At 38.5% G+C, this 21,279-nt stretch overlaps 1 protein-coding gene across 1 annotated transcript; it reads right to left on the bottom strand.

Moving 5' to 3' along the window:
• Positions 1-94: 94 nt before the first annotated feature.
• LOC132268945 (mitochondrial Rho GTPase 1) lies at positions 95-20,965 on the bottom strand. Its single transcript, XM_059769879.1, has 14 exons — positions 20,709-20,965; positions 20,427-20,559; positions 20,169-20,318; positions 19,699-19,875; positions 19,242-19,493; positions 18,872-18,940; positions 17,600-17,655; positions 15,588-15,663; positions 2,881-3,092; positions 2,593-2,662; positions 1,849-1,961; positions 993-1,143; positions 648-834; positions 95-404 (listed from the first exon to the last, which is right to left on the bottom strand). The coding sequence occupies exons 1-14, from the start codon at positions 20,912-20,914 to the stop codon at positions 331-333; spliced, it is 1,926 nt and encodes a 641-aa protein (XP_059625862.1). The 5' UTR covers positions 20,915-20,965; the 3' UTR covers positions 95-330.
• Between the last annotated feature and the right edge of the window lie 314 nt (positions 20,966-21,279).

Here is a 21,279-nt window from a genome sequence, read left to right as displayed (position 1 = left end):
ATTGAAAATGCTCTGAAAATGATTCTTTATACAAGAGCCATCCTCTGAAAATGCTCAACAATAGAAATTGTGGAACACAAAAGAAAGACAGTGATAAAGCAAACCATTTACTTTCAATTTCAGCATAGGAGAGTTCTAAAAAGAAAACAATAATTCATGCTTTTCAATAGGAAAAAATGATTATCAGAATGTAAAAACATTCTATATACAACGGCCAACTCTAAAATGGTCAACAATGCATAATGCGGAACACAAAAGGACGTGATATAACAAACCATTTGCTTTCAATTTCAGCATAGGAGCACCACATTCCTTGGTGAATATATACGCCTAAGAGGATGAATTCTTCCTCGCAGAATAGGCACGATAGGCTGCCAGTCCAACTACAGTAACAGCAGCCCCAACTGCAATTTTAAAATAGGGCATCCATATCAAACATTTTAAGGCTTCATTTCGGGATGAATTCTACACGAATGGATTTGATTTTTATAATTTAAGGAGGATCGTTGAAAATTATAGATTTGATGGTTTAATCTAGATGTTAATAAGATCCATGAAAAGATTTGAGTTTCTATGTAACAATTAATAATAACAATGTGAAATAGTTGTCTGATAAGTTCAGGAATTCAGAAGATCAACATACATACCGGAAACAACCGTGAGAGAACGATTAACAAGCTTGCGGTATTTCTTCTCTTTTCTCCCAATCTCAGTTTCAGGGACACTTAAATGAGGGTGCTCCGCTGCTGTTACAATTCTAGAGAATAAATTATTCAGATCTCTTTCCTTTACACTGACATGAATAGGTGCATCTATTCCCATATCCTGACAAATCTAAAAAGAAAAAGAATATTGCAATTTGCAATAAAGTTAGCATTTTTCTCTTGCAAAGATAAATCAAGAAAAAAGAAAGAAATTCATTTTCTGGAAACCGCATAGGAGAGGGTGGGACAGAGGAAGAAGTTTATATCTCACACATAAGAAGTAAATACCTTTGCTGAGTCTTTGATTGCCATTGGATATGGATCAAGATCATCCTTTGCCGCAATAAAGAGGGAAGGCACCCCGAAGCCACTTTCTTCTCCTCGTCTAGCTACTTCTACAAGTAATTCTGCTGCTCTTTTAAAAGAATATTCATCCGAACTAAGAAGAAAAAAACAACATGGCTTTCATACATCATTGTATCAGGAAAAATGATTGTTTTTAAATATAAAAAATTAAAGAAGAAGAAGAAGAAGAAGATGATGATGATGAAGAAGAAACTCTGTAAATTTATAGAATTCCTCCAACGGTATGCTAAATAGGACAAAAGAAAAACAAGAAGTGGCTGACATTCTGGGGAGGGAAGGTTGGAAATGGCCTAATCCAGAGCTTCAGAACCTGAGAGATAACAATATTCTGTTGGATCATACCCCTTTCATCTAAAGATGGTGTCGACAATATTATTTGGGCTGACAATTCTAAAATTTTCACCATTGGAGATGCTTACTAGACCTTCAGAGTTCATAATGATACATGAAAGTGGACTCCCGCATCTGGTTTCGTAGGGGCATACCCAGACTTGGTTTCATTTTATGATTGGCAGCTAAACTTTGAATCTGTTGAAGATGTGCTTTGATTCTAATCTGGATGATTCTGACCTTTTTAGTAGATTTCAAATTTCTTGGAACATTTCTATTTGCCTTTGTTTTTGTTTCTGAGTTTAATTTGCTGTACATAAAAGGGTATGCCCTCCCCAACTTTTGTACTTAGTTTTCTGTTCTAATCTAATTGCTTATTTATCAAAAAAATAAGCAAACTAATGTGATCATTTCATGGTTATTAATAAATATACCAAATCATGCTTACCTGTCATAAACAAAAACTGCAACATCAGAAGCTGCCAAAAACTCCTTATTAATCAAAAGTTTTTTAACTCCATCTTCTGGAATCTCCCGCAGTACAAGAGTCTTCTTAGTTCCCTACAATTGCAGTAGTATATCACAAATATAATCATAGACTTCAAATCAGCAAGAACTCAATAGTCATGAATAAAATATGTAATAAACAATAGATATTCAAATGCAGAAAACAAATTATATGTGCATATATATAAATAGATAGGGTATCGACTTAATTAGCAAATACAATATGTCTTTTATGAATCCAATCGTTGGATTATATAACTATATCGTACTTGTCACGCATGCCCAATATCTGGTCATCGGATATAAGTGCCTGGTAGACGCTATATTTTTCTTTAATAAACATTAGAAAAAATTTATTCAGCGCTGCATTCCAAGTAATTTGAATTTTGGCATGCATGATAGCATGAAGACATTTATTCAATCCAACAATGGAGAGAAACTATAAATCATATAAGAAGATATTGATGGGTTGAGAATAAAATGTTCTGACATCAGCTGCTACCCCATATTAACTAAAAGTAAGACGTATATATTACATAATGATAAAAATACACACAGATTTTGTCATTTCACCATGATCATTTATTTAACTTGTTAAACTTGTGGTTTGATGTGATATGATGCAAAAGTGAGAGAGAGAGGGAGAGAGATTCTACCACGCTATCAAGTCACACTATGTACTCACCCCAAGACTATCAACAAGATTTGTAGCATAACCCTCATCAGTAGTCAAAATATTATCGTCTGAAAACAGCCTGTAATTGGAAACAAGTTAACAATTTATTGTTGAATTTGGCTTGGAAGAAGAGAGAGTATATGATATTTTGTGCTGCCAAGAAAAAGAAAGTAAAGCCACACCTCTTTTAAAGACAAAAGCCAAAAAGGCAAGCAGCAGAAAACAAGTTCAGTCAAGAAATGCAAAAAAAATACAAATCAATCTGACTTTGACCTAGCTAAAGAGTCAGAACTACACCTTCCCAGAAATGACTTCAGTATTGCAGACTTTCCAGCATTTTTAGGTCCAAAAACAAAGCACTGGAAGACATTTCTATCTGTTTGTTTCTTCTTGCGGTCTAAAGATCTTCTCCTAGTAACACGGAGTGCTGATGAAGGGTCATAAGTATATCCAATGTATACTAAATTAGCCAGACTTTGAGCTGGGTCCAGTACTGTCATGAGGGCCCACTGCAATCGCGTGTTTTACATGAGAAACAATGAATAGATAGTTTGAGGAGAATTTAAAAGATGTCAACATTTGGTAGTCAATAATACTGCAAGGAGAGCAACCTGATGCCTAATGACAATTGAAATATAGCATGTCAAAATTTTACATAATCTATAACAAAAGTAAACCAGTGGATATAAGCCTCCCTCCAACCACAACATGCGGAGTTAGATGCATCAAATCAGACAGAGAACTAGTATCCAATCTTCCTAATAAATGGAATTGATGATTCATTTTCCATTAAAGGCCAAAAGGAAGTGGAGAAAGCAATTTTTTTAGAAGCACTAACGGCCAATCCCAATTACAAGGCAGTGTTGCAAATACTAAATTCCAACTAATAAACCTTTCTGACTTCATAGAACTCATGCACCATGATGACAATGCCCTGTGACTGTCACAGTCATGCCATATCAATAAATCTCTGAAGATTGTAGATACTAGAATTAGGACCAATGCTAGATCATCACCACATTGCATGTCCACGTGTCCGATGACTCACCAATAAACTTGTTTTATTTTGGGAAAATTACGCGGACCTCCCCTATGGTTTGCCATAATTACAAGGACCTCCCCTGTGGTTTGGGAATTTACTTGGACCTCCCTTAAAAAAGAAACTATCCTATACGGACCTCCCTTCTGTTACAGTCAACGCGAGTCAACGACTTATTTTGATGATGTCATGTATTGAATTAATTGAAATTCCCATAGTACCCTTCGTTGAAGTCAAAGACATTTTAAACCTTTAAAAAGCAAGAGAATTACTAAAATACCTCATCCCTACCAATATACCATTGTTACACAGACCTGCTCAAGAGACAGCTTCAGTTCAAACCCAAATTGAAAAAGCTTACTAAATCATCTTGTAGACTCAACTGAGCACAGAGCTTCAAGATCATGGAGACCATTCAAACCGCAAAGCCATAGTAACCAAACCGGCGTCGCCGACGAGCTTCATTCAACCATGGTTCCCGGTGAAATACAGCCCCAACTTGAAACATCATGCTTAGGAAGTACGAAATGGGTAGACTATTATGGCAAGGCACCTTCGCCAAAGTCTACTACGCCAAGAATATCACCACCGCCAAGAGCTTCACCGTCAAAGTCATCAACAAAGACATGGTGATGAAACTGAGTAACAGTTATCAATTAGAAATTGAGTAATAGTATTTAATTGACCTCTTTTTTGAGCATGGACAAGAATTTCAAAACATCTCCAAATAGAAATGTCAATTGTCATTCCAGAAGAAAAAAAAAAAAATGTCATTCCAGAAATTTAGTACTAATAGTTGCTAATAACCAAGCTAATTGAGTGATGTGTAGTTGTACTAGCGTGAAAAGATCCACATTTTTTTTAGCAAAACAGAAACTTCCAGTGTAAAAAGATCATAATTTTTCATTAAACCGTACAGTAATGAAAAGGACGAACAAAGCATGACTTGAAGTCACCTTCAAATCAACCTCTTGTGGAATTTCCAATTCTTTTTGGACACATGACCAGAAAAGTAAAAAAAAAAGAAAAAAAGAAAATGGAAAAAAATGGAAATACTATTATAGGAGTGAGATGTTAAAAGGAAATATAAAGCTGGGGTGTAGTGTGCATGTGTGTGTGAGAGAGAGAGAGAGAGAGCAAATGGTAGGGGCAGTGAATCAGTGAAAAAACATAGCACAAATCCAGAGAAGGGAAATCCAAATAAAGGGTAACACTCCAATTTGTGCAAAGCTTACCTAAAAGCAGGGGAACTTTTGGATTTTGGTCTTCTGCTACGCATTAAATTCACAAACCCCTTTCAAGCATTTATATCCATCATTGGATTGTGCAATTATTCCACAAGATTGCAATACCAACCAAAATCAAGCACGAGATCGATGTCATGCGCTTGCTCCGACACCCCCAACATCGTTGAATTGAAGAACGTCATGGCCACCAAGCATAATATCTTTTTCATCATGGAGTAAATCAAAGCCGGTGGCAAACTCTTTGCCAAAGTCCTCAAAGGCAAACTCCAAGAAGACACTGCTTGGAAATACTTCAAGCAACTCATCAGTGCCGTCGATTTCTGCCACAACCACGACGTCTACCATCGCGACCTCAAGCCGCCGGAGAACTTACTCCTCGACGACAATGAAAACCTCAAGGTCTCCGATTTCAGGCTCTCCGCCTTGCCAAAGCAATGCAGACATGATAGGTTGCTTCACAGTTCACACCCAGTGTGGAACTTCGGTGTATGTTGTGCTAGAGGTTCTGAGGAAGAAAGGGTATGATGGTGCCAAGGCGGATATATGGTCCTGGGGTGGTTCCGTATGATGTCACTCTTAAAAAAAACCTGATAGGTATTTTAGTAATTTCAGGTAGCAACGTGAGGGCATTTCAATAAATTCGACAGGTCCAGTAGTGGATTTGAAGGCCCGTCACACAAAAGGAAGGTAACTGTAGGATAGTTTCATTTTTAGGGGAGATCCAAGTAAATTCCCATACTACAAGGGAGGTCAAGTAATTATGGCAAGCCATAGGGGAGGTCTGTGCAATTTACCTTTTTATTTATGTATTTATTTGTTATAAAAGGTTTCCCCCGAACGCAAACCTTATGCTGCCCTGCGGCCAAAGGATCCTTTATTATATATCTTGAAGCTAATGATCTTTCTCCTTAATGAGATTTACAGGTGCGGTCGCAAAAGGAGATAAAGCTCCCCGAGGATGCCCTATGCCTAGGGCTGTAAACGAGCCGAGCCGTTCACGAGCTACTCAGGCTCAGCTCGAGTTGAGCTCTGTTCGTGTTCATTTATTTATTAAACGAACCGACTCAAAAAAAATTGTTGAGCTCAATTATCAAAGGAGCCGAACTCAAACATCCCTCTACACGGCTCGTTAGTTCGTAAACATGCTTGTGAACAAACTCGACTCCAGGCTCGTTTTGAGCTCGTAAATACACACATATATACATTTTCTTATATATTTATGTTATAATAGGTATTTCAACCATTTGAACTTATTTTAAACCCAAGCCTGACATCTAAACCAACCCATTTGTTATATTATTTTTTCTTTTGAAAGTAAAACTAGCCTTACAACCCAGCCCAACCCAGTTTGATATCATTTATCTCTTTTAAAAATAAAACTAACCAAATCCATTCATTCCCAAGCCCATTTCCTGCCATCCCTTCTAAACCCTAAACATTATTCTCTCTTCTCTACATTCTGCCACAAACCAAATCCCAACCCTTCAAGCGACCGACAATTATAGCAACCGCACCTCTGCAAATAGCTCAGGTTAGTGTTATTTTTCTCTCTCCTCTCTCTGTCTCTCTCTTTGTGATAGTAGAGAAGTATCCTCTTGATATTGGCATAATGATCGAAATTGAGGGTGGGATTTGGAGATCAAACACGGAAGATCAATGGGTATAAATACAGAAGTTCATATACGCATATCAAAATCAGCAGTGGGATTTAGAGATCAAACAAGGAAGATGCGTGCATATGTATACACAGATTCATATATGGGTGGGTGTGTGTGTGTGTGTGTGTGTGTGTGTGTGTGTGTGTGTATTATGTGTGTATATAAAAGAGCAACTAAGCTAAGTTCAGCTCGGGCACTGGCCAAGCCAAGCTCAATCATAGATAGGCAAAGCTTGATCGAGCTCGAGCATCCCTTACTGTGACAAACCAAGCCCAAGCACCCCAGAACACGGCTCGGCTCATTTGCAGCCCTACCTATGCCCTCCAAAAGGCACTAAATAACTTATGACTTAGCTTTCTACTAAGGGCGCAATGACGTCACTATGGGCGATTTCACCCCACTAAGGGCGATTTTTACCGCGATTGAGACTTTGTTTTTTTTCTTTCTTCTTTTTTGTTTTTTCCGCGATGAAATCTTACTTAGAAACTGCAAGGATTCCAAGAATCTCATTAGCTGGGGATGTGAAGTCGGCTGTTCCGCATCGAGGACCGTCTATGTATATCGACGGGAAGTCCGTCGGAGGGAGGAAATCAGTACTCTCATCTTGCTTGGTTGGTCGTTTTGATAAGGAAGTTGGGGGCTGTGATCGTGTGGAGGAATGGGCAGCGAAAGCATGGAATACGTCCTGTGGTGTGGGGGTTACTCCATTATCTGATTCGATGCTTCTTTTCAGGTTTCCTTCTCAGGCCGAAGCCCAACGCAAGTTAAAGGAAGGACGACGTCACTGGGGATCTGCAACTTTACGGATCGATGTGTGGCCTTTTAGGGTTGGATGTTGTGGCGTCCTTAGAGAAAAAGGACTCAAACAGATCCGGATGTTTGGGCTCCCCCTTCATCTATGGTGTCATGCCCTATTTGTTGAAGTAGGGGAGTTATGCGGCGGATTTGTGGGAGCTGTTGCCGATGAAACCAGGGATGCCGAGAGCGTTCGTATTACAGTGAAGATAGGATCGACTTGTCCGCAATTTGTGTTTATTAATGATGATACTTTCTGCTACAAGGTGGCGATTTGGGAAGAAATTGCGCCGGCGTTGGTTCCCTCAACAGAGAGTATCGAAGGCGGCGAAAGGCCTACTCATATGCCGGAGAAAGGATGGGTACGAGGAAGATCAAGTCAACGACACGCTCCGGTTACGCGCGTCACAGCTGATAATAATTACTCTGCACGTGGTGCTCATAGAGTTTCATTTCCAGATTCCACACTATCCTTATCTACAAGGGTTGGTGAGGAAAATGGGATGGGCCACACAGATTGGCCTAAAGTTGATTTGGGCCGAAGGGGTTATGGGCAAACTAAAGCATTAAGGCTCAAACCTGATTTCGGGCCTAAGTTAGCCCATACTAAAAGACGGGTTATTAGAAGACCAAACTCAGTTTCTGTTTCTGTTCTTAATGACCCAGATCCAAGGAAAGCCCAGGTTAAAACTCAAGCCCAAAATCAAACTCTCTCCTCTTCTTCATTTCAGCGTCGGACTGAGAAAGAAAAGTGGAGACAGCCGGTTGGTTCAGCTAGTCGACAAGGTACTCGATGGACTCATACTGAAAAACAGAAATGGGTAGTACGCTCTCCTTCTCCTTCTCCAGGTTTGACCCCTCTTTCTCATCCTAAGAGCTCATCTTCTACCCCTTCTTCGAGTAAGGTGCTGGGAAATGGTGAAGGTGTAGTGGAGGATCGTTTGGATCAAAAGAGAGGTTTTTCTAAAGCTATTGTACCACGGGACGCAGAATCATCGTCTTCAATGTCCAAGTCCGGAAGTATTGATTGTTCTAACGGGGTGACAGTTTGTGTTGGTCGAGACCTTCATTTTAAACTGAAAGATGATTTAGCCATGACTTTACTTAATGAACTTAAGCTCTGTGCTGCTCTAAAAGGCTTAAATGGTCTACCCCCCGTGACTAGGACCAATTCTACCCATGATTTAATGAAAAATTTTATGGATGACACTGGAACAGAATTGAATTTGCAATTAAACCTGTATCAGAACAATACTGAAAGCAAAGGGGAGGACTTTGATGATCAGTCTCAACAGATTTGTCCTCTTGCCTGGGATGTTGATCAATCTGATGTGGACATTATGGAACCCTTAGCAACTGTGCACCCTGATTGCTTAGAGACAGTTAACGATATGGGTATGGACTGGGTGTTGGATAATATTGGCGAGGTCAGCGAAGCTTTGGGTGTCTCCTCGGAAGGAGATGATGATCGAACACAAATCATTCTTCATGATTTTGTGGAAGGAAACAATAATGTAGAGACCTTTAAAAGCACAAAAGTTGTTAAAAATAAGAAACATGCACATCGGAAAGGTGATCAGGAGCTTAAGAACCTTATTTCTAATATCAATTACGAAGGGAAGGATGGGGTGAATAAAGAAAGGGGAAGGACTAGAAGTGGGAAGCAGGGAGGAGGGGCACTAATTATCTTTGGTTCTCAATGAAGATACGAATTATTACATGGAACGTCCGTGGATTAAATGATCCGGACAAAAGAAAGGTGGTTAAAGTTGCTTTGAAGAAGTGGAATGCCCATGTTATTTGCTTGCAAGAAACCAAGTTGGCTTCTATTTCTGATGCCGTGGTTAGAAGCCTTTGGGGAAGTAGGTTCGTGGATTGGGAAGCTTTGAACGCTTATGGTACATCAGGCGGTATTCTTATTATGTGGGATCGTAGATGGATGTCTAGAACGAATATCTGGAAAGGGCTATTTTCTTTGTCTTGCGTGTTTCAGATGGAAGATGATAACTTCAGTTGGGTATTTTCTGGAGCTTATGGACCCGTTATTGATTGTGTTAGACCTGCTTTTTGGCAAGAACTCAGTTACATTAAGGATTTGTGGCCGTTGCCTTGGTGCTTAGGCGGGGATTTCAATTCTGTTCGGTCTCCATTTGAAAGATCCACAGGGGGGAGGTGGTCTTCAGAGATGACCCAGTTCTCTGACTTTATTGATGGTCACCTTCTTATTGACTTCCCTTTGGATGGGGCAACTTTCACTTGGTCTAGTGGCAGAGACCCAGTTACTTTATCGAGGCTTGATAGATTCCTGATTTCCGGATGTCACTCAGTCAGCTTTGGTTAGAGTCACGTCTGATCATGTGCCCTTAGTTCTTGATTGTGGAGGCATGAGATCTAGACGGATTCCATTTCGTTTCGAAAATATGTGGTTGAGAGCTGAAGACTTCCAAGGGAAGGTCCAGTCCTGGTGGGAAGAAACAACGCTTACTGGCTCTAATAGCTATGTGCTTGCTAAGAAGTTTCAGATTCTCAAATCTGAGCTTAAGAAATGGAATAAAGAAGTGTTTGGGAATCTTGAATGGAAGAAAAATAGAGTCCTGGCTGATATCGCTGATCTTGATCGTCTTGATGAGACAGGGCAAGATACGGATTCTCTTCGCTCTAGAAGAGCGACTTGTTAGGCAACTTTTGCTAAGATTGCCACTATGGAGGAGATATCGTGGCGTCAGAAATCTCGGGCTTTATGGCTTAAAGAAGGTGACCGTAATACTAAATTCTTTCACAGACTTGCTAACGCTCATAGAAGATACAATAATATTGGGCGTATTCGTGTGAATGGTTCAAAGCTGCGGAAGGAAGATGAGGTACGTGGGGGTATTGTTTCTTTTTATCAACAGCTCTATACTGAGACTTTGGAATAGAGACCAAAACTTGATGGTTTGCACTTCAATGCTATTTCTACGTTGGATAGTGATATGCTTGAGGTTCCTTTCTCTGAAGAGGAAGTTCTTAAGGCATTATCCAGTTGCAATGGTGATAAAGCTCCAGGGCCAAATGGATTCACTATGCGGTTTCTTAAAGAGAGTTGGGAGGTGGTGCGTAATGAGGTAATGGGCACTTTTCAGGAATTTTATTCTCATGGCACATTCGAGAAATCATTAAATGCATCTTTTATAGCTCTTATTCCTAGAAAGAGCAACGCCTTTGACATTAAGGACTTTCGGCCAATCAGTTTAGTGAGGTGTATGTATAAGCTTATTGCCAAGGTTCTTGTTCTTAGAATGCGGACTGTTTTGGATGGAATCATTTCAGAGTCACAAAATGCTTTTGTTGGGGGTAGACAGATTTTAGATTCTGTTCTTATTGCAGGAGAATGTGTCGATTCCAGGTTGAAGAGTGAAGTTCCTGGTGTTTTATGCAAACTGGATATCGAGAAAGCTTATGATCACGTGAATTGGAAATTTCTTCTTTATTTGCTTCGGAGATCGATGGATAAAATGGATTGAATCTTGCATCTCATCAGTTATGTTCTCTGTGCTTGTGAATAGCTCTCCTGCTGGGTTTTTTCCGAGTTCACGTGGTTTGAGATAAGTAGATCCTTTATCGTCTTTTCTTTTTCTCATTGTTATGGAGGGATTGAGTAAATTAATGAAAAAGGCAGAGAATCTGGGTTACATAAGGAGGTTCACTGTTGGTAGAGATGCTACTAACCAGATCGAGATATCCCATTTGTTGTTTGCAGATGATACCCTGGTTTTCTGTGATGCTGATGTTTCCCAGCTCAGGTATTTGAGGTGCATTCTTACATGCTTCCAAGCTGTGTCTGGTATTAAGATTAATGTTGGAAAGAGTGTGCTTGTCCCAGTGGGGGAGGTCTCTAATATTTCCACTTTAGCTGCTGTTCTTGGATGTGGAGTGGGTGCCTTTCCACTCCCTTATCTGGGCTTACCTTTGGGAATCTCCTCTAGGATAGTGGGGACCTGGGATCCGGTGATTAACAGGTATGAAAAAAGATTGGCGGGGTGAAAAAAACAGTATCTTTCGAAAGGGGGGAAGGTCACTCTTATTAAGAGCACCCTCTCGTCCCTTCCCACATATTTCTTATCTCTATTCCAGATCCCGTGTTCTGTTGCTGAAAGAATTGAAAAAATTCAGAGAGATTTTCTTTGGGGTGGAAAAGGAGAGGAGTTTAAGTATCATTTTGTTAGTTGGGAGCAGGTTTGTAAACCATTGAAGTTTGGCGGTTTAGGTATCCGGAAGTTAGTCCCTTTCAATAGAGCTTTATTGGGGAAGTGGTTATGGAGATTTGGTAAAGAACGTCATCGACAATGGAGAAGAGTTATCTCGTGTCGTTTTGGGGAAGAGAGTGGAGGTTGGTCCTCTCGTCCTATTTCTATTACCGAGGGCGTTGGCGTTTGGAAGTTCATTCGGAAAGGTTGGGATGTGTTTTCCACCCATATTCAGTTCAAGGTTCGTAATGGTATGTATGTTAGATTTTGGGAAGACTTATGATGTGGTGATCAGTTGTTGTCTCTTTCTTTTCCTCGTCTCTTTAGCATTGCCGAGAATAAGCATGCTTATGTAATTGATTGTTATCATCTTGATAACAGTGGAGTTACGTGGCATGTGCGTTTTAGGCATTCCTTTCAGGATTGGGAGATAGCTGAAGTTTGCGTCTTCTTGGACCTGTTGTATAGACAGAAAGATGTTGGCAAAGGTTGTGATGATATTTTGTGGACTCCCTCTCTTCATAGTAGATTTGAAGTTCGATCCATGTTCTTGTGTTTGTCTAATTTTATTGGATATGATTTCCTTTGGAAGTGTATTTAGCGCTCTAAAGCTCCTCTTAGAGTTGCCTTCTTTGTTTGGACTGCTACTTGGGGAAAACTTTTAACATTGGATAATCTGCGTAAGAGAGGTAATACCATTGTTAATTGGTGCTGTCTTTGTAAAACTGATGGTGAGTCCGTGGACCATCTTCTTATGCATTGTGCTGTTGCATCTGATTGTTGGAATCTCATATTTAGTATTTTTGGCGTTCAGTGGGTAATGCCTAAGCACTCTTTCCAATTAATTAATGCTTGGAGAAGATGCCCTGTTTCTGGTCATGCTCGTGATTTTTGGAGGGTCGCCCCACATTGTGTTTGGTGGTGTATTTGGAGAGAGAGAAATAACAGAAACTTTGAAGGGAAGGAATCGTCTTTTGCAAACCTTAAGTCTTTTATCCTACGCTCTCTTTTTCTGCTATGTCAGAGGCAACACTTGCTCCTCGATTGATGACTTTTTTGTTCTATTGGACTCTGTTGGTCCATAGGTTTGGCTTTTGCTCTTTCGTTTTTGTGTATTAGGGACGCGTTCCCCTTTTGAACGTCTTTCTAATATATTTTTACTTATCAAAAAAAAAAAATAACTTATGACTTCCTCTTTATGGATAAGCCTCAGTGTTGACTAATAGCTACAGGACTTCATCTTTGTACGGATAAACCTCAAGAATGAACCCCAATAAAGAGCTCAAGACCTTCGGGGAGCTCCTCTCAACAGATAACCCCAAGGAAGAACCCAAGGCCCTAGGGGATATCCTATTTACAGGTAAACCCCAAGGAAGAGTTCAAGACCTCCAAGGAGCTCCTGTCTACAAATAATATCCGGGGAAGAACCCAAGGCCCTTGGGGAGCTCCTCTCTACAGATAAACTCTGAGGAAGAGTTCAAGACCTCCGGGTAGTTCCTCTCTACAGATAAATCCCAAGGATAGCCCAAGGCCCTTGGGAAACTCCTTTCTACTAATAAATTCGAGGAAAAGAGTGCAAGACCTTTGAGGAACTCCTCTGTTGTGGTTTGTGTAGGGCACAACCTTATGGAACTTTTTCCTCGATGGATACTAATGTTACGTTTGGTGTGCAGGAATGGGATGAAATGGAATGAAATGCCCATTCCAACCATTCCTTTGTTTGGTACGCAATTTAAAGTGGGAATGGTCATTCCATTGGAATGAAAATCCATTCCATAACTAAACTTATGGAATGACCATTCCAATCCCAAGTAAATTTTTTTTTAAAATAAACTCCCCAAAAAAACCTCATGTTCCAATTCCAAAAATCACCACCACCTTCCACCATAACCACCTCCGCCTTTCACCACCACCGCCGCCGCCGCCACCGACTTTCACCATCGCCCACCGCTTACCACCGCCACCGCCACCACTGACACCGCCTTCCTTTGCCGCAACCGCCACCCAGCTGCCACCGCTACCGCCACCACCACCGCCATTGCCTTTCACCACCGCTACCGCCTTTCACTATAGCCACTGCCTTCCACCACCACTGCCTTTCACCACCACCACCACACCGCCTTCCATCGCCATTACCTTCCACCTTACACCACCACCACCGTCTCCGCCTTCCGCCGCCGCCGCCACCACCTTCCAACTCCTTCCACCGCCGCCACCGCCTTCCATCACCACCAACGCTACCGCCTTCCACCACCGTCACCATTGCCTTCCACCACCACCACAGTCACTTCCATTGACTTCCACCATCGCCACATACACCCCCTATCTCCTTCCACCACCACCACCACAATATTGCCACCACCTTCCACCAACACCACTGCCGCCTTCCACCAATGCCACCACCTGCACCACCACCGCTTTTCACCTCCACCACAATCCACCACCGTCACTCCCACCATTTATTTTTCTAAAATTATTAGAGAATGTCATTTTGTTAATTTAATTTATTTGTTACTAAGAGAGATATTTTGGAGAATTCAATTTGAAATTTATTCCATTCTAAATCTTAAATTGGTCCAATCAAACACTAGAATGGTTATTATTATTCCATTCCTACACATTTCATATTTACAATCAAACAATAGAATGAGAATGGCCATTTCATTCCATTCCCATTCTCATTCCATTCCCACTTGCATTCCATTTTATTCCTGCACACCAAACGCAGCATAAACGTATTGGCATGGTAACTAAGCACTAGAGGGAAGCTAAGAGACACCCATTGCGAATTGACCATGGGGTGCCTCTCAGTTGGTCACAATGGAAGGAAGGGGGGGTGATATCTTGCTTGCATTTAATGAGATTGCCCTCTAAGTCATAGTCAGCATTAAATGCTTAATCCCTACTCCGTCGAACTAATTGATCTCTTCATAGCGTGTAGGATTTGCAACTAATTAGGTAAGCAATTGTGGGGTAATCACTTGGATCAACGGTCCTTGTCCAATGATAGAGTAGTATAGAAGGAGTGAATGGCATGAAGAATGATAGTTAGAAGAAGAAAGAAAAATAAATACTAAGCACTCTGACTCTATAGAGATCACCAAAGCTAAGCCCCACGACCCTCTTTATCGCTCCTCTAGGCAAGGACCGTGTGAGACAGCTCAGTGCCTCCACCTAAGACTCTATTTTTTGGTACTCCCATCGTTGTTAGAGTGGTACCCCATCATCCCAAAGCCTGATATCAACAAAGATTTATTTGACATAGGACCAATGAGAAGTCAATGTAGATATCTTTTAATTTATAGTCTTATTGAGCGTTGTTTCTTATAAAATTCAGGGATTTTTAGTTCTACAGAAAATTTCAAGGGTTCTAGGAACATAATTTGGGTTCATATTCTCTGGGTTAAAAATAGAAGGTACTTCGTATTTTTAGAGTTTGCAAGGCCTATTAATAAGCCTACAAGGAAAAAACACAGTAGACTTAAAGATGGGTCATTATAAGCATTTATTAAGAAGAAGAAAAAAACATTCACCACTTATTTGCCAGCCAAATGCTAAAAGAAATTAATGCAACATCAAGAACAATACAATGAGACCACTACCTGTTAACTTTAGTGGCATCACCAGCCCACCCCAGAGAAGATGATGCAAGATTCAAGTCTCAGTTAGGATGCAGGTGTGTGTCTTAATAATATTTATAACAACAACAACAATGATGATGATGATGCTAGTTCATACCACAAATAGTCTGTACAGCTGGTCACGAAAAAAATACGAATTTGTAAAGTAGCCACTACAAGATAACCACTATGACCAAGCAGCTCTTGCTAAGTTGGTTTCAGAATCAGGAAGATGATAAAAAGGATTTGTATTCCAGTATACTTCACGTAAGCTTTATCACCATTCCGACCGCCCCATCCCCCAAGAACAAAAAACAAACACAAGGGAAGAAAATATTATTGTGGAGTAAAACATGTAGGTAAGTGTTGTAACTCTCATAAAAGTGCAGCAACTGAAGAATGCTAACAGGCATACAAACCTTAGATAGAAAACCATTAAGAGACAAACCCCCTAATGCAGCTGCAGTATCGTTGTAAGGAGCTTCACCCCAAGGACTGAAATTCAAAACATACACAGGAAATATAAGAAAAAGTACAAGGCACATTTAAGCATGAAGGTCAACAGTAAAGACCAGTGTCCACAAACATCTCATTTCCCAACATCACCAGTTTAACGGAGAGTCATCAAAGAGATTATGGGAAGTGGAGCTACTCACAGAAGTAGTGAAGACCAATAGTACAAGTAAACTTAAATTTTACTAATTATCACAACTGCCTGAGCAAGTATTTTACAAATAAAAAGAGAGAAAAAAAAAAAGAGAGAGAGACTATCTTTGAAATCTTAGGTACCCTATATGTGTATTGGATATAGTTTCCATAAATTGTCTCTGGTTCTTAGTCATTAAAGTTACTCGAGACATTAACATTCACTTGTTTGTCAATAAAGAAAACAAATATAGAAAGAAAAAAAATGAAGAAATTTAATTATAAAAAAGTAAAAAACTGCCATGCATGTTTGTGTGTCAATGTATAAAATATCACCAGATAAAACACTTACCAAAAAATCAACAGAAAAAAAAAAATACATGCATGATGTATTTTCAAATGATATAGATACAGAATGTGAAACAAATAAGTTGGTTGAAGGCCATTATCAGTTTCCTTTTACAACTAGTGATGAGATGCTAATGCACAGAAAGATAAAATCCCACTAATGCAAAATGCTGATCTTTGTTACAAAATTAGTTCCAACTCTCAGCCTAACTATAACCAAAAAACCCCTCCCCCTTCAAAAGAGAGCACAACAGAAACACACACGAAAGAGCCTGTGTAAACCAAACCATGCATTGTCCATTTAAGGAATCCATATAATCATAATAGGATTCTCATGGTGCAAAGAATAAGCTTAAAATCAAATGATCGAAAGCATTCAAACATGCTACTTAATGTGAACTCAATTTACCCAAACCAACTGCAGGATAAACAGAACATTATGCAGAGTTGGTGTAGCCTGTAATTTTTCAGAAACATTATTGGAGTGTATTTCCACTGCCTTAACGATATGATTGAAGTTAAATGATATAACACATCCTGCAAAATTTTATTAAAATACAGTTTTTCTAAAAAATTACATGAGTAATACGATTAGGGTTGATGCTTTGTGATGTTGATATGGTGAGAAGAAATCGTTTAACTATGACATGTTCTTCATACTTCGTCTATCATACAGACTCGTAAAAAAGTGAGTCATATAAAAAGAGAAGAAAGAACGAGAAGTAAGAATGGGATCCTAATCCATTTGCAAAAGTGAGTCATATAGAAAGAGAGGAAAGGAAAAGAAAAAAGAAGAGGATGTGATCCTAATTCATTGCATATGTAGTACATCATAACTGAAAAGTTCGAAACAACCAAGAAATATAATAGATCAGCGATGCAGAGGTCCTAATTATGTTTGTAATGCTAGGGAGTTATAGATATAAAGTATCATCTACAAACACCCCAACAACAACAACAAAAAAAAAAGAGTTTAAAATTCAACATTTACAAGCAATTTATGGGGTAAAATTCTTTATTTTGAAGAGCTAGAAACTAACTACTATGCTATGGCGTGGATCATACAAGCTCTCCTCCTCAAAGAAGAGGTGAGGGTTCGAGTTTTATAGTGGGCACATACAATTGAAAGCGTATTTTCAAGAGATAACTTAATAATTTTGCAGCCAACATGGACCGTTAATATTTTCAGTGCATTAAGCAATATTTGCTGACATCAACCTGAAATTCCCCATGGGAAGTAACAGCTGAAACATTGATCATAATATTTTCATACTTTTCCATCCATCAATAAAGAAGGGCAACAATACCATGCATGAATACACAGCATGGAAGTACTTCGATACATGCATTCGTGTGTTTTTCTGTATAATTATATATCATAACATATCAAATAAAGGGAAGGAGACCAAGAAAATATTGCTTAACAAAACCAACTCACCTTTCTGGTGCAGTTGAAAATAGATCATCAAGTTCAAAGTGATTTAGGACTCCATCCTATTAAGCACAAAGGTTCACAAATTCAGAACTTCAGTATGCGTATGGTTAGAATTGTAAAAACATAAAAATCCTAAATTTTAGAGTCAAATTGCACTACTGCTAGATAATTATACTATATTAAGGCACATAACTAAGAATCACAGAACATGAAATCCTAAATTTGAAAACAATTTCTATCATGCAAGACAGTATTTTTTTTTTCCCTGATAAGTATCTATCATGCAAGACATAATTTTTTTTTCCCCTGATAAGTATATCTATCAACCACTTAAATCCTAGAAACTTAGAGACGATGCAAGATGAAAGAATATTTTGGCATGTTAGAACGCTTCTTAAAAAAAAAAATTAAAAAAAAAAAAAAAAGGAAAAGGAAAAAAAAATACTAATTACTTGCATTCAAATTTTATTTTTCCCTGAAAGAATTTTTTTCAGAAGAAAATGTAACAAAGATGCAGCATTCCAATTATGAAAACCATTGAAGTGCTTGAACCAAATGAAACTTCAACTGTGAATTACCTGACAATGACTAATATATTTAGAGTAAATGGAAGAAGAAAATGAAGAATTGATAAAAATAGAAAGGAAAACGAAAGTTAGCTATATAGATTGCTAATGCCGCATTAGTTGTATGTTACATTACCCGGACTTGGGTACGGGTGCGTGTCTAGGTGTCAAATGACTCAAATCCTTCTAATCGTCAAAATCTGGGATATGGACACAAATAATGTGTCAATAATCCTTGAAATAATGGTTATACTATTTAAAATGTTGAACTAAAAGTAAGGGTATAATTGAAAAGGAACATAAAATATTGGGTAATTGTAAAAATAAATATTATTTTAGATATTGTTTAAGAGAGAAAAATTTGGGGGCACGCACAATTATAGGTCAACCTTTTTAATTGTGTCCAAATTATCTACAATTTCCTGTCTTTTCTAGAGATGATTTAAATTCAATGGCGGTGCAAACAAATTTATGGCTCTTGTAGAGAGATGACTCAAGGAGGCACTAATTAAATCAGAAACGAAAATCTGACATACAAAAACAATAAAAGGGCCAAGACAATTTTCTTTACATAGTACTTTTAAGAGGAACATGCATGATGATTTTAATTCAAAGATAAACCAAATAAAAAGAAATTGGACATCTACAACGTGATAGAGAATCTATCAATAAGAACATGAGAAGAAGTATGGCAAAGCCTTATAAGTACCTTATTAACATCGAACAAACTGAAGATTCCCTTCAAAAACTCAACAACTTCACTTGTCAACTCTATACTCTACAATAATGCATTTAAGAGTAAGTATGTAGTTTATACAAATAAATTATTATGAAAAAATTATGTACTAAAAACTTTTTTTTCCCAATTAAAAAAAATTCCTATTGGGAGGTAACCATTGCATTGCCAACTACTAAAGTTATAATATGATTCAAAAAAACTGAGTTATAAAACTAATTATATGCTTAAAGCGAAGTTCTTTCTTGCACTGAATAAAAACAAGAACAAGGCTCACCAGCGTAAAAGTTTATAACAAGGGCAAGATTATGACGATCAAGTATTAGCTCAGTAAGAGAGATACCTGATCAGGAGCTCTCTTAAATGGAACTGTAAGATAATTATCCCTGAGTTTAATATCATCATCATAACCAAATTTCCTTAAGACAGTCCATGTCGTCTCAACCCGCCCTTTTTCTATAAAAAGAGAGTGGAGAAAAATAAATCCGGTCAGTGTAAGCCCAAGGTCACTGACACCTTGAGGTAGTTTCTCTTGTACAACTCTTTTAACACCCACTATTTCAGCAGGCTGTAATGGAGCATTGAAACATTTAACCTGTTCACCAGGATCATAAAATCATACACAACATGTAAGGCATGAGATACTAGCATTGTATGGAAACAAGTCAACCACTCAACCATCACCCCCCAAAAAAATTTTAAATAAAATAATAATAATAATAAATAAGAAAAAGCGAAAGTTCAAATTTTCAACTACCAAAGAAAACAAATATACGGGTGTGTGGTAATAAAAGAAAAACCTGAAAATCATTCAGCTCTGCATCATTGAGGGCACCATCCATATCCTGATCGCAAAGAATGAATATCCGTTTCAATGCTCTCATGCACCGTGGTGTCAAGGACTGGGAATCTTTGTCAAACAATGGTGCTGTTGGATGGAGTACTGCTTTTTGAGCATAATAGAATACTTCAGGTACCTGCAAGAGACTGAGAGTGAAAAAAGATACCAAAAACTTTCAGATTTCTAACATTGCTGAAAATTAAACAAGAATGACGACTTCCATAATTGAGATTTATCTTATTGCAATGCCAACACAATGTTTTGAACTCATAATTTAATGTTATTATATAAACTATAAATAAAGGAAATTGAAATCAATATCATAAAGTAAAAACGTACACACATGCAATCAGAATGTTCTTATTTATGAACAGCAACAAAAAAATTATTGCAACATGCTAACTAATTGCATATTTTTGACTGAGAAACCTGAACCAGGTTAGCCGCAGAACATTCCATACAAATCTCTATTTCCCTAAATTGTTGCATGATTGGTGTCATCACGTGCTGTAGATTCATTTGGTATTGCTCGTCTTGCAAATCTAGTTTGCAACCAACTACAATCACAGGCACCTTCACCTATCATGAAAAAATTGACAAGTATGCAGACATACATACATAAATTAATATGTGAATATATATATATATATATGAACCAAATGTTAACAAAATGCGTGAATCGCAAACCTCTAATCGATCAAGTTCGTAGAGCCAAAAGGAACTCAGACGACTAAGTGTTGCAGGCAGATCACAAGCATATGTCAGCACTACCACATCGGCTCGCTTCAATTCTTCAGCAAGCTTACCTCTACTCTCCAAACTAAATTCAAGATTAAATTTAAAAGGAAAAAAATAGAAAGAAAACCCATATTTCAAGATTCAATAATTAAATCGATAGATTAATTTAAATATATATAGAGGAGCAGTATATACATGTACAGACGCATATATGCGAATAATTATCAAAACCTGGATGAAGTATCGATGATTGTAACGGGTACGCGGTCGGGATAAAAATCGGCTGGAAGGCGAGTGGGAGGCAAAACGTGAGCAACGTTTGCCGGAAAGGTCTCGGAAGCCGCGGCGGCGATCAAGCTTGATTTGCCGGTGGCGCGGTCGCCGACGACAACGACGCGAACGCCGGCGCGGGAGTTTTTAAAGGAATCACTGGGCATTGAAGCTGCAATGAAAGAATTCAAGAACGTGAGAGACAAGTGAAGTGAAATGTATTCGATGATTGTTTTAAGTGAGACGTTAGAGCGCTTGGGGGTTTCACCATTCACCGGGTGGAGTAACCGTTAAAGCCTTAATTTGTTTTCAGGTAAAGTACAGTTACACCCATGGTAGGAAAAAGAACACTCAGGCGTAACTTATTTATTTTTTTTGGACAAAAATACTATTTAAAAGTTTAAAAATAGACAAAAACACCTTATTTATATAAAAAATTAACTAAATTACCCTTTAATCATTTTGGAGACCTTTTTTAACTTTACAATTTTATAAATTGGACCGATCTACCCTTATGAATAATTTATGCATA

Source organism: Cornus florida, unplaced genomic scaffold (genome assembly GCF_030987335.1).
Source record: "Cornus florida cultivar Cherokee Brave unplaced genomic scaffold, ASM3098733v1 CherokeeBrave_3.0.0_Hap2_Chr08, whole genome shotgun sequence".
Taxonomy (NCBI): Eukaryota; Viridiplantae; Streptophyta; class Magnoliopsida; order Cornales; family Cornaceae; genus Cornus; species Cornus florida.
Note: the sequence above shows the minus strand (reverse complement) of the source record. Positions and strands in the feature narration are given on the sequence as shown.